At 38.3% G+C, this 14,460-nt stretch overlaps 1 protein-coding gene across 4 annotated transcripts in view; it reads left to right on the top strand.

Annotated features, from left to right (window-relative positions):
- Window positions 1–14,460, top strand: part of KCNQ1 (potassium voltage-gated channel subfamily Q member 1) — a 334,477-nt gene that overhangs the window by 210,293 nt on the left and 109,724 nt on the right. For all 4 annotated transcript variants that reach the window (XM_038139094.1, XM_038139097.1, XM_038139095.1 and 1 more), the window contains one exon: window positions 14,378–14,453. In XM_038139094.1, coding sequence (XP_037995022.1) covers window positions 14,378–14,453 — 76 coding nt within the window. The remainder of the gene's footprint in view (window positions 1–14,377; window positions 14,454–14,460) is intronic.

The raw sequence follows: 14,460 nt of genomic DNA, 5'->3' as shown, positions 1-14,460 counted from the left end.
AAAGACCATTACATTCATAAAGTTCAACCATTGTCCCGACACTGTAAGTCCACCATCAATGGTAAGAAAATATCCTATCGATGATAAGAAAAATAATAACAAGCAATGAGTAATTAATGCATTTTATACTTGCCTGTGGAAAAGTTGTAAATCTGTAGTTCTTTCACAAAGCAAAACATCTGCAAACTGATTGCTGACATTACAATTGAAAATCAGGCTATAAATACCACCAAACCTCCAAGTTTTTTCCTGATCCAAATATGTTCCACACAAAATCATCCAAAAAAGGTTTTATAAGCCAAGCCACTCTAAGAACCAGCAAAGAAAGAGAAAATGCACAACTATATTATTTGATTATCCCATTAAGCCACACACACAATCAGACACCTCAAGGCCAAAAAGGGACTTGTAGACCTGCAGGCCAATAATTATCAGGTTGCCACTACTTGTAACATATTTTAATGTGACATTTACTCTTATAACCTGGCATTTGCTGACTACAGGATATTTAACAGGATTTTCAAGTGGAATTTGGGATACACAATTTGTTCATCAGCAAATTCCAGGAAAATCAGTACTAACTCAAAAGTGCCGGGTGAAAAGGCAGCTTGAATTTTCTTCTAATGGATGTTCTTTCTTCTGTATTCTAAAAGCCATGCAAAAATTGAGTAATAAAATTATGTAGGGGGGAGGAGGGGGAGTATTCACCTGCACTTGCACTTTTATGTGTGGAAAAGCCTAGATAATTACCTGTTTGCAAAAATACCTGTGGTGTTCTTCAGGCTCTCATTAAAGTCTCAGTAGATGGACCTGGTGAAAGCATGCTTTCATAAACTGGAAGCAGAGGAAAATAACAACAATAAAAAGGTCATGTGAGGGAGGAGAGAAAATACAGCCTCAGAGCCTGGTTTAGCTGAAACCACACCATCCACAGATGGAATACACTTGGCTGGTTTTCTGGTACCATCCTAGCCAGGGAGGAAAGCAGCATTAAACCCGAATACAAAGCTCTTCCAGGGGTATGATAAGGCTATGCCTACTCATAACTGTTTTTCAGTCCCCAAAGTGATCAGGGCTTAATAATGAAGATTGAAATTAAAGACCTGAACAATATCAACTATGAAGTCAACTGTTTGCTTTTGATATGAGGGTGGCATTGTGCATTAGTACCTTCAGTGCTGATAAACACTCCCTGAAGCTCTAGACCACGAATGAACCTAGTTTTGTTTCAGTGTTCCTGCATATGCTTAGCTTGCTCTCCTCTTTGCTCTTGGACTGTGAAGAACTCGGGGATATAAAGGCAAGGTGTAAAAGTAGCTGGTAAAAAAGTACTACTGATTTTCAGTGCACTTTTCCCATTTCACACTTCCCCACTTTCTCAGAAGATTTTCAGTGAGGCATCACTGAGGTGTCTATTGAAAGTCTCCTCACCTTCCTTATCACTTTAAAAAACTTTCTCAATTTTGGTATTTTCAAAATCAAATTTTTCTCCTTTTTTCTCCAGTTCTTGTTTGCAGTTTGCTTTCATAGACATCTATTGTATGGTAATTACTATGTATGTAAACTTATATAAATAGATATTTTTATGAAATAATCAGTCAGAAATCAAATAATTTATGGCCTTGTTCTGCAGTGTATCTGTAAAGGACCTACTAGGAAGGCCTAATTAGGTTTGGTAAGTCCTTTTTCTTCTAAAACAACTCTTGTCTTGCAGAAGTTTGAAAGAATAAGTTTTTGCTTGGTTTCAAGGTGTCTGTATCGTTTGTTTAGCACAGAAAACACGGTTGCAAAACCAATAGCAACAATGACAGCCTAATTTTACTATGTTCCTCTTCAGCATTTGTGCTCCTCAAGATACGAGGATTATATTCTCTGAATTGTGTTCAATTGTTAAGAAAATATGTGAAACCAAGAGTAAGGAGAGGTAGGAAAAGGTTCTCATGCAGAATTGGTTGATAAAAGGCAAAAAGGAAGGAAATATGGAAAGACATTTGTGTGATTATTGAGTGGTGGCACACAGAGTGAAGACAGCTCTGAGATTTGATGGCTGAAGGCACAGTAAGCTATGAAGGACTATGAAAACGGTGACACATAACTTTTGAGTGATACAAGAGAGAGGAGGAACCTCAAGACAGATCCAGAAAATATAAAGTAGAAAAATCTGAGCGTAGGAAAGTCAGAGGAGAAGAGAGAGGCTAAGAGCTAATGTGAAGGAAGGTGGGTAGGGAAGAGAGATGGCTCACAGGGATATGGAGAGAAAAGGGGAGAGGAGGGCCTGATGCAGTGCTCTTCTCTAAGTAAGACTTTCAGGACTGCCTAATTAAATCAGTGGAGTTCTGATTTGAGCCAGCTGAGGGTTTGGCTAACTCCTCCTGATTCTATCTCTTTTGTAGGAAAGACACTTGAGAGTGAGAGCTGTGTGTGCATCTATTTTGCACATACAAAAAAAGGGGAAATTCTAGTCTTTCTAGAATAAATAAAACCCACCTAAAACTTGCCGGGATCTAGGCATTTCTGTTGCCTACGCTGTAACTGAGCTGATGCTCAACCCTTACAGAGGAATTACTGCTTTGCAAAAATGTGTGTTGCAAGGCTGTAAAGTTACAAAGTAATCTGATATTTCTAACAAAGTATTCAACTGTTAATTGTTCTCTGCACATCATTGCATATTTACAGAATGAAATAGGAATATTAAGAAAAATATTTTTCCTAGGTAGCTGAAATTAAATTGAAATATACAGCTGGGCTTGTTAACAGTTTCTTAATTAAGAGGGAAAGAAGTAATTAAAACACATTCTGCTTTCCATATCTAACTTACCAGAGGATAATTCTAGTAAAAAATACATTGTTGATTTGTGCTTGTGCTTTGAAGCCACAGAAAGAAATGGAGTTCAAATACCAGAGTAGTCAGTCCCAGCCAGTTTCTGTCTCCAGCATATCAGCTCGTAAAATTCCCTGCCTTTTTGCAATAATAATAACACAGTGCATTCTTTAATTTTAGATTGAACAAGAGAGTCTTCTTGTATGTACAAATTTTCCAAGTTTCTCCTGATCCCTTGGTATGCCAAGCCCATGTGTAGGTTCAGGGCTGTGTTCTCCCCTTGACTTCATGCATGTAGTCCTGCACCCAGTGTGGCCACAGGGGGACTTCAACACAACTTGGTACATTTAGGCAGGATCTTTTGCTCTGGATATGCTTTAAAGAAGAGTTTATCCATCAGTTTGGAATACATGATTCAGTAAATGTGATGCAATCCCTATTTTTAGTGGCTTTCAAGAGCAAAGTGCTTCTTCCTTCTTACTCATAGAATTAGTACCTATGGAGTAGGTCAGATGATCACATTAATTTAGGTAGTCTCATGAGATTTTTCAGAACCATGTATCCATCCCAACCTAGTTAGATGGTCTGATGCACATGTTTGGAAATCCCAGTGGCCTCTGTATACCGATACCATCATGGGTTCACAAGAGATGATGTCTGGATCTGAGCATCTGCAGGAATAACCTGAAGCATTGGGTGGTCCTACTTGAACTTGGACTGTAGTTTGAAAAAGTTTTAGTGATGAAAGGATGAAGGTGCAGCTGTTGATGGTCTAATCTTAAGTTTTCCACAAAGTATGTATTTGTGAAAAGTCAGTCTTTGGTTTGAAATGGTTTAAAAGTAAAAGATGTGGCTCTTGTGGTTATAGAAATTTGCTAACAAACCATTTGATAAACCAAATGTTGGTCATAAGACAGAACTGGGCTAGTAGCATAATTTTTTGCCTTACACTCTCTATTTTCCCCAAATCTTTCTTTGCAATTACAATTACATAAAAGAGCTTTAGCAGAATTTTTCAAAAGAGCTCAGATTTTTTTCAGGTTGCCCCTCTGATTATTGTAGCATAAAATTCTAGCCATGACTTTATTTTTTGGATGCTCCACAACATGCCCAGTGGCTAAGATTGAATTCTTTTTTATGACGCATTTTTTTCTGCTGTTCTTAGGTAGCTGATTTCTTCACTTGAAAAGAATTCAGGTGCTTGTCATTGCCACTTTGGAGATATTTTTTCCATCAATTGCAACCTTTTCAGTGAAGACCAGAGACACCCTAGCTTTTCATTAGGAGACATGGACAAAAGTACCACTTCACTGAACTGCAGCCAATAAAGGGACGGAGCTTGAATTACCACAGGCAAACACTGTGTCTGCAGATGACTGATCTTGCAGTAAGCTTAAAATTATTTTTCGTCTTCTCCTGTCAGCCATCCTGGGATGGTTGGTTTAGAGTTTTCTCTAACGTATTACACTGGGTAGAGATTTAACATGACATAGCATCATACTTTATTTCAATCTGGGCCCATTTCTGGTTTTAATCACACCATTGTGTTACGTATGTGGGTGAATTTCTGGAAGTACTGGAACTCTGACTCTGACAAGGTAGAGACTAATGCATCTTGGCAATGCTGAGATTCCAGTTCCTTCTTTTACACTGTGGTTTTTTTTTCATTTAAATTTAAAAAAAAATTAAAAAATCAAGGAGAAGGCTGTGTCTTAGGATTCAAGTTGGAACAGGATTTGCTGGGTTTTGGATTTTTTTTCCAGCGAGCCATAGGAGAAGTTAAACTGATACAGAAATAATTTGGGATCTTAAAGAACAATAAATAAACAATATGTCATTTTAATGCTCTTACATATTTTTGAAGAGAAATTATTACTAATGTGTTAGTATTAGTTCTCCTATTGCCTGATTAAGGAGTTTATAACATTATGGTGAGACGACAGGCTGCTAGTTACTTCATTCCCAGTGAAATATAGCCTGATATTCAAAACCAGAGGCCTGTGTTTGCCAGGTCTTGCTCTATAGGAGAGATCCTAATCTCAGTAAGATAAACTGCTTAAATAAAAGTTGATGAAAGAACAGTCCAAAGACTGGATTATGCTCTAACAGTTTTACAGTGCTTTGCTTTAGCACAATTCTGTGCTTGTGTCCTTAGGGAAGTCTAAACTATTCAGTGTTTACAGAATTGTATTAATCTTGATTTTTGCCAAGTTAATTTCTGTTCAGTATTTGTATATTCATTTTTATTTTGTACTGGGAAGGAATTATGGGGAAAGGGTTAAGAGCGTGCTTGCTCTTCATCTGTTTTAAATCCATAAATGTGAGCCCCTGTGCTGTTTCTAGGTTTCAGATTACACTCTGTGATTTATAGGGAAAGGCTGTTCTCCACAAGTTGAAATCCCATGTGTTTCCCCACTATTGTAAAATAACAAATCCTGGAGAATGCTTGCAGTTGCAAAAATTGCAGTTTTGAACTACATTTGTAACTGCCTTTTTTCCCTGAAGTGATAGCTTTGACAAGGGAAGTGAAGTCCCCTTGTCCTACTGCCATCTTTCACCGTTTGCCGGGCTTTTCGTGGCAGCTCGCAGAAACCACAGCAGCACCCTTGCCTTTGCAGTCTTCTGTCAGTTTATTTTTGGAGGCTACGCCCACTAAAAAGTGCAGCTGTGAGAACACACTTCTATCACTGTGCATAAGTAACCTCCAGAGCCCCTGCAGAGATGGCAGGCCAGGAGCCAAGGTGACCTAACAGTCCATCAGCTCCCAGTCCCTTCTGTTACCCCATGGTGAACACGAGACCAGAGCTTGGCTTCGTGTTTTTCAGTGGATTTCTGTGGCAGTGGTGGGGGGCTTGGATACAGTTTGATTTCAGAATTCAGTGCTTAGGAAGAGCTTCACAGCAGCAAGTTCCACCTTCTCCTTTTCATTACTGAGAATTTGCCAATCACCTCTGTAATAAAAAAACATATGGAAAGTGTTAAGACTTCTGACATAGTATCATCACTTGATTTGGTAATTATTTGAATATTGGTATTCCCATCAATGGCCTTTCAGGTATTTTTCCTGCTGTAATTCCTGTCTCTGCAACAGGAGACCTGCTTCATTTTTTCAGTCACAACTGTGGAGTGGTTTTCATGTGTGTTGAACAGCTGAGGTACTCTCTCAACTTTGCCTTGGTAGGGTAGTTGAATTTGTGAAGATGTATAAATGACTCTAACCTCTTGCCTGTGATTGGTTTTACAAATAAGGGACAGAGGTTTTATATCTATTCACTATTATTGAAAATATCACTGAGATGTGAGGGAAAAAACTGAAGAGGGTTCTGGCTTAAGTCATAGTGTGAGGTTTAAACAACGCAATATTGCTTTGACCTTTCATGGATTCTCTATGAACTGCATCAGTAGCTGACCCAATGAAAGCTTATTTCTTTTGTCTCAAAACAAAAGGTTAAATGGGATGGCAGCAGTAGTACCACAAGATGAGTCCTAATGAAGATGTGAAATACAGCTTATGTTAAATTAGCATGTGTTATGTAGAGTAGAAGCACATAATTGGGAATAGAAACATACAGTTGAGAAATCTCAATGGGCTACATCATTTTGATGTTTTTACATCTCATATTCAGCATTGGATAGTTTTGTGTACAGATTGTATCTGAGGTGCATTCTGAGCAACACAATTTAAGCCAAATAGAAAAGTCAAACTCAGTCTAGAGTTTGCAGGAGCCTTGTAGTTCCTTACAATGAGCTCAGCAAAAAAGCTGCTGTGTAGTGTGAGCAACTTCTTCAGCATAATGAAGTAGTGTAACATCAGCCAGTTAAATATTCAAAGGTTATCGTAAGTTGAATAGGCAAACAATAGAAAGGCAAGTAACCAGGGGAAGTATGGTTATTTCTTCCTAGTGCCTCTGAGTGCAGCCCTGCATTGCCTTGTATAATTCAGAGCTATAAATGAAAAGCTCAGCAAAAAATATTATTTTTAATCTGAAAAGATGGCTTTTAACCAGAGGAGGAAAATAATAATGCCTACATCTTCCTGTGTGCACTGAACAAAAAGCTCTGTTGTGTTCTGAATTCAGCTGCTTTAGAAAAGGAGTTTAATGTGTCAGACTGTATTTGTAAGAGTGCTGTACATTATTATTTACTTATCTGTGATCTCATTTGTGTCTCGCTACATTCAAATTGCTTGGCCTTGAAACCGTGTGAAAAAGCAGCAGGCTTCTAACTCAATAAGATGCAGAGGGTGAAGAGCTGAATAAAGGTTCTCTGTGATTTGATATGGACATCAATATCAATTGGTATTTGAAAATGACATCACCAAAGCTGCAAAACAATACTTGGTTCTGACAAAATGGGAGCTGGCTTGTATATTTTTCCTGCTTTCTTTATGTGGCTTTTTGGTCCTGACCAAAGATAATTTTGTCTTCCTATTTTTTTTCCCATGTTCTTTGGGCAGCTCTTCCTGTCCTAGTAACAGGCATGAGTTAAAATGGAATTGTGAAAATATACAGCAAAGGTGATTAAGGATGTACAAGAAATCCCTGGCTATTGCCTGATTTTCATACAAACTATCCTTGTAAGAGTTGAGTTCTTAGCTACCATCACAGTGGAGCTGACCACAGAGGAAATATCTTGCTGCTACATCTGCTTGCCCCAGCTCGCCATTAGTTCTGAAAACCTGATCTTCATTCTAGCTTCAGCAATTTGTCTTTGTTCTAGACCTGCAACGAGTTGGACCATTTTCCCCAAGGAAAGTTGAGCAAACTTAAGTGGGACTACTCTAAAATCCTATGCTGTTTAGCTATTCTGATCCTTGTAGGTCTAGTAGGAAAGCATTTTTTGTTTGTTTTTGTTTAAAACACCAAAATCCTTCCAAAGGAGATGGTTTTTCTTAAACTTGTCTTTCTTTGTATGTCTGTTAAAAATTTGCAAGCTAAATCAAACTAAGTCAGACTATCGGGAGAGAGAAGGAGGATTGCTATAACTACATGAAAGGATTTCTCAGTTAAACCCATTACTTTTGAGACGGGAGACATGAAAGCTGCTGTAGAATAAAATGTAAATCCATTATAAGATGACTGTGGTTTTTAAATTACATATTTTAAATAAAAAAGACCAACCACATATATTTGGGAAATTACATAGTGGGTGAAGAAGAGTACAAATGTTAATTCAACTTAAGCTAATTCCCCATGGGCCAATGTTCACAATTAGTAAATAATCAAATTGTTTACTGACTGAAGGGTTCACCAAAAGACTGAATTTGACATTACTCCTACAGAGCAATTTTTTAATTTATAATCACTGATACTCCTATGGAAATCAGCCCCTGCATTCCCCTAGGTTGGGAACAGAGATTACATTATAAGACATGCATTTAAGTCAAAGAAACTTTTATTTTTGAAGTTAAACCCTTGAGACATACTGTTCTATAAAAATTATTCATCAAATGTCTTCATAGAAACAATTAGCTATTGTTGTTGAATTATTCAGTGCTTAGATGAACAAATTCATTTGATGAAATCTTACCCGTTCATAACTAATTTACAAGCATGAACAGGAGTTCAGCTGATGTAGATCTTTCATAAACAGATTGTTTGCCAGTAATTACTAAAATGCCTTTGAATGCTGAGACCAAAGAAATTTTTAAGCTATCTTACCTTCTGTTTGTGATTCTTCATGTTCTATGTGTATCTGTTATTTCTGTAGTTCTATTGCATTTAAACCTGTGAAGACGACGGTGGTGATAACCAGGGGGGGGATAGGTGAATTCATCCAAATTTGATTTGTTTTGTCACTAGTTTTTAACTTTGCTTACACTGAAAATACTATGGGAGCATTTAGTAAATTCCAGTACCTGAAGGGAGCTTACAGGAAGGATGTAGAGAGACTGTTTACAGGGGCAAGTAACGACAGAACAAGGGCAAATGGCTTCAGATTAAGAGAGTGGGTTCAGGTGAGGTATCAGGAAGAAATTCTTTTCTGTGAAGGTGGTGAGGCACTGGAACAGGTTGTCCAGAGAAGTTGTGGATGTCCCATCCCTGGAAGTGATCATGTTCCAGTTGGAAGGAGCTCTGAGCACTCTGATCTAGAGGAAGATGTCCCTGTCCACAGCCGGAGGTTGTAATGAGGCAATCTTTAAGGTCCCTTCCAACCCAAACCATTCTGTGGTCCTGTGTAAACTAAGCCCATTTAATTAAACTTCAGATGTGTAACTATTTTGCTCTTCGAATGCCACCATACTTTTCTAACACTTCTGGGCAGCTTTTACTGGTTTATCCTTAAGATAGTTTTTGCAAAACATTTATGGGCCAGGCTGTGTGTAGAGAGCCCTCACTAAACTGATCATAACCATGGCAAAAACAGTTGCTAAACTAGCAACAAATGAAAGGAGAAACTGGGTAGTCTGTAATATTGGAAATAATCAGTGATTCTCATTTTATCCCTGGGTTTGGTGATCAAGTATTTCCTGTTTCAGAATATACAGCAATGCAACCTCATCTTTTCCAATTTTCAGCATCTAAAATGCAGCTCAGTGCAGAGAGATTTCCATCAACTGGGAGTAGGCAGGGAATGACAAATAAGCTTGAGCCACAGCAAATTCTATACCTAAAATGCCTGGAGGACTAAGGATGGAAGATTTCATTAGACTTAAATGCACTAATGAAATGGATTAATGTAGTTACTCTGAATCTCTTCCACCATTCTGTGACAAGGAATGTTTTTCAGGGCCTGAATGGAAAAAAATACTTCAGTTCACCTGCAAAACATATGATTAAAAACTGATGCATTAAAGATAAAGCTCAAATCTAAATAATGATTACTGCCAAAAGCTTCAGGCCAACTAACTTCAGTCTTCTTTCTTAATACTTTATCTTGTCCCAAGTCAGATATTTAAGATGACTGCAGAGAATTTAAATAGGTTTTAAAAACTGAGCCTGGCTTCAAATCAGTGTTAGGTTTACCGAGAAATGGGCATTTTGTAAAAGATATTATAAATCTGTGGCTTTCTCCAGCTGCATTTTCATTCCTGTTTGACTCATTCTGAACAGACAGCGTTGACCTTTTAGCTCTGATAATATCAGCATCCGTGTGCGTTGAGAGGTCTGTGCCAGACATCACAGTCCTGATAATCAAATGTTCTGCACATGAACAAAAAGGCAAGTGTTATAAATAGGAAATTAGCACCACCTTTCCTCTGCTCTGTTGCTTTAATATTTCTGTGAACACTAAACCAATATGTAGAACACCTTCCTGAGATGAAAAGGGGAACACACTTCTAATGGAATTACTAAGGGTTTGATATAAAATTTAGCAGCTTTGTAAGGACAATAAATATTTCTAATTAATAATTGCTTTTCCTTTATGATTCTTTATCAAAATAAATCTATTTCAGAGAGGGAAATAATCTTGTAAAGCTTAATGTTTAAAAAAAAAGTTTTATTACTGAGGCTTTGGCTGATTGTGTTGGCGAAAATGAACAATATGTAGTCAACTGAGCAAAAGTCTGAATTGCAACAGTTCAGAGCATTTATTAATGTATAATAACTTTCCAACCAAATGGGAATGTCAGTTGAATTACGTAAAGTATTTCATCATGCTTGTTTTCCAGTTTAAGTGAAATTCCAGTTCAGATTTCTGATGGACTGATGATGAGATCAGATTTCCTCCCAGTGACTGATTGTAGGTTAAATATCTTAACAACTAGAGGAGGCAGTAAAAACTAAGGATTTCTGGTCATTTAGTTCTCCCAGGCTTTCTTTTTTTAATGTGGGTGCTCAATCCATTGTATTTTGTTGCCAGGTTTTTCCATCCTCATTTCTTATGCTTTGAATAGTGCCTGAATCCACAACAGGTTGTTTTTCAGTGCATGTACAAAGCAGTCCTAGTTTATACCTGCAAATAATGTAGGTTTTTATGAATCTATTGGCCCCATTACAACCAGGATGGTCTTCTGTTGTTGAATTGTTACATCCTTTTTCATCCTGCTGGATTCCTAAGGGTTATAACAACGTGGTAGATTCCTTAGTGGCTTCAGGACCTAATTGTGTGAGTTTAAATCCATGAGAAATGTCACATAGCATGTGCTGTATTCAAGGTGATCTTGATGTCCTCTTCATATTGAGAAAGAAAATTACTTGTGAAAGCTGTTGGCAGTTTTTCTTCAGAAGCGTGCAGGCTGAGAAGTTGTCAAGTATGAGAAATAATAACTTCAGCTTGATTTTAAAGGCATTCAGAGTATATTACTTTTTAAGGTAACATGCTGCTGGTTATTAGAATCAGTCAAACAGTGTTTGGCAAGTTCCTTCAGATGTCAGTTATGATATTAGTGGGTATGGTGATGGTGAGGCTCAAAGCCTGATGAATGCTTAGGGGAGGAAAATAGCTTTGTTGCCAAAAGAGCAAAAAGCCTGCTGACCCTGTTGCTAATGCATTTATCCAAGAAGCTTTCCCCCAAAGTCAGGGAAAACAAACCATCTGAAAATGAGGGACTGCAGTTGCATGAGAGCTTCACTCACACAGCTACACTGCAGCAGAAAGGCTCTCTGGAGCTGCCCAGCAGTCCCTGAGAACCCCTTCTAGGCTGCCATCAGAGACTCACTGTGCCTCTCCAAAGGGTGTCTCCCACTGGCTGTGAGGATGGACACAACAGCAAGGTGAGGTGCTGTGCTCTGGCAGCACACTCAGGTGAGGTCATTTCCAGCCACACTCCTAAAAAAAATTCAGGCATTCACAGAGGTGGGCACGGTAACGCACTGAGCACCTACCTGACGTCTGAGCGTGCTCCATGTGCCCAGAGGCTGCAGACAGCCCCTCTGTAACCAAAATTCAGAGATGTCACGAGTGGCTGAACAAACAAATATCACTAGTTAATGGTTAAGCTCTCAATTTACTAAAGCGTTTGTTACCAGTTTGCCAAAGAGATCAAACAACTGTGAATCACAGCCTTGGCTACTAATTAAATCCTTTATTCCCTTCTCTCATCGCAGAAGCATTTAATCTTGGGGAATCAGGACAGCCTGTTGTGCAAAATTGCGTTTTACAGCATAAGCAGAAACAAGCTTACTGTAAGGCTTCCTACTGGAGCTGGAAATGGGAAGGATTAAAATGAGAATATTAACTTTTCCTCCTGGCACGGTAGTTCATGTTAGCACCGAAAAATGATTGATGGTGAATAGCTGCATTAGAAAATCATTTTGGTCGTGTAGCTTTGTTATTTCACTGAATGGCAAATACCATTTTTATTATCTGCTGGCCTTGCTTATAGATGGGACTTGTCCTCTAGATAGAGAATGAGGGATTTGGTGTGCTCTACTGGTGACTGGGTGTCCCAAAGAAAAATGTTTTACTCAGAAATAATGGACTGTGAAGAACACCCCAGAGGAAATGAGGCATAAACCAAAACACTATAACCAGTTTTATGACAATTCAAATATATTTCTATTTGTCAAAAGATGTTTTTGTGTGCTTTTATGTATTGGATGTATAGCTGCATGATATCATACCTTTGATATTTACTAGAAAATTAAGCAGTGTTTACCTTTTTGGCTCCCATCTCTGTGAAGCAGAACTTAAAAGCCCAAACACTTTCTTTCCTTTGAGTTTGGGGGAAGTCATCCAAGTCCTTAGCAGCAGAATGATGCAGCACAGGCTCACAGAACAGGGGTACCCTGAACCAGCATTAGGCTAACTCAGTCCACTGGGAACTGATCCAAACACACAACCATTCCAGGCAGGAGTAGCAAATTTCCATTTTTGTAACTTGAACTGTGATGTTGCAGTCAGATCTGTGGGAGCAGGGGCCTGGAGACAGTGTCTCTAAGACACTTCAGGAAGGTGTTAAGAGGGGAAAAAGCTGCCTATGCAGATCTATCTGCAGGTTTGGTGCATAATTACTTAAGTACAGATGATTTATATAAATACACTTAGGGGTAGCTATCTGTAGACCTGCGATGAAAAGCTGTATGTTATTAGCTTATAAAGCAATGCATTTTATGCTATTTCTGGAGAAAGTAATCTTTTCTGTCATTGCTAAATCTGAACAATTTCTATAACAGAAAGTACCCACCTGAGAGGCAATAGCTAGAAGTGGGAAATTATGGCCTTTTTTTGGTTCTGCTTTTGACTTTGCAGAATGCTGCTTTCTTACTAAAAAGTGTGAGTTTTCAGAAGGGGAACACCCCAGCTACACCTCTTTAGAGGACAGACATTCACCATTTGCACATGCAGAACTTATGTTTATTGGGGGAAATCTTTTCTGAGGAAACACCTGAATATTGATGAAAATTCCACATTATATTTAGCTGCAGAGGCTTGGGTGATACCATGCTGTAACATACTGAAGACCCAAACTTGCGCAAACTTCTATAGAACTTAAAATAGTTATTTTATAGAACTTACATGACTTCTGCATCTCTTAGTGAGTATGAATGCTGTCATGTTCAGTACAGAGAGAAAGCACTGCAAGGTCACGTCTCAATATGCCATTCTATCTGTGTTGCTAATAATAAGTTTATAAAGATAAAACATCTGGAACACCTAACTGCTTTTGCAGCTGCTCCCCAAAGCCATCACTAGAAATCTGTTTGGGATGAGAGTTAGAAACACTAGATGTTCATGCAGTTAAAAAGGAAATAAAGATGGTGCAGTAATGTCATTCAAGTGCATCTTGGTAAGACTAATAGAATGAGCAATCTGAATAATTTGCTTAATGTTTGATATTATATCTTAATGTTAAGAAGAAAATGCATCATTTTTCCAAGCTTTGAAAAATTTGAAATAACCTTTGTTTTTAAGGCGTTGTTTAAAAAATCATGTCACATTATATCAAAGCCTGTCATTTAAAAGCGCAGTGAGCAAATTAGTTTCTCTTTATTCTGTTGTCAGATCATATGCACAAAGATGGGCATATATTTTTTAAAGACCTGTCAGATTATTTTGTCCTTATATTAAGCTACAGTTCCATTTGGGGATAAATATGTACACAGAAATTACATCCAGCAACCACTAGATTATTTGGATTATTTGTTTAGCAGTCAACAAATCAAAGATCTTTCAAGTGGTTTTTATTTAAATAATTCTTTGGGGGAAAAAATCATGTAAGTGAAGAAACATGTTGTACAGAAATTGTGGGGTGAGCACCTCAGAAAACCTAAACAAACCAAAAAAATCCTAAAAACTAGGGTGACTGTATAAAAGCTGTTCATGGCTGGATATGCAGGAACTTTGAGAGTTTGGGGGTTTTTTTTTGTGGAAATGAAACTGGGAGGGATGCATGGAGGATTGCTTAGACACAGAAGGAGGTTATGTGTCTTTTAGCTGTGAAATGGGTGCATTTCACACCCACTAGCATGGGTCGGATAAAACCCTGGATTGTCAGAGCCTTCTTGAAAGGTGAGGGAGGTCAGCAGAATGGTGTGTTGTGCTGCCAGGCTGGATCACAGCTCCTTACACTGCACATTGATGTGCTGGGGAAGGGTTTTCTGCAGCCTGCTGTATTTCTTGTCTGGATGAAGATGCTCTTTCCCACCCTCACCTTCCTCCTTTTTCCCACAGGCTACGGGAACACCACCGCGCTGCCATCAAGGTGATTCGGAGGATGCAGTATTTTGTGGCAAAAAAAAAGTTTCAGGTGAGTT

This window comes from Motacilla alba, chromosome 5 (genome assembly GCF_015832195.1).
Source record: "Motacilla alba alba isolate MOTALB_02 chromosome 5, Motacilla_alba_V1.0_pri, whole genome shotgun sequence".
NCBI classification, from domain to species: Eukaryota; Metazoa; Chordata; class Aves; order Passeriformes; family Motacillidae; genus Motacilla; species Motacilla alba.
This window is presented reverse-complemented; position numbering and strand designations above follow the sequence as displayed.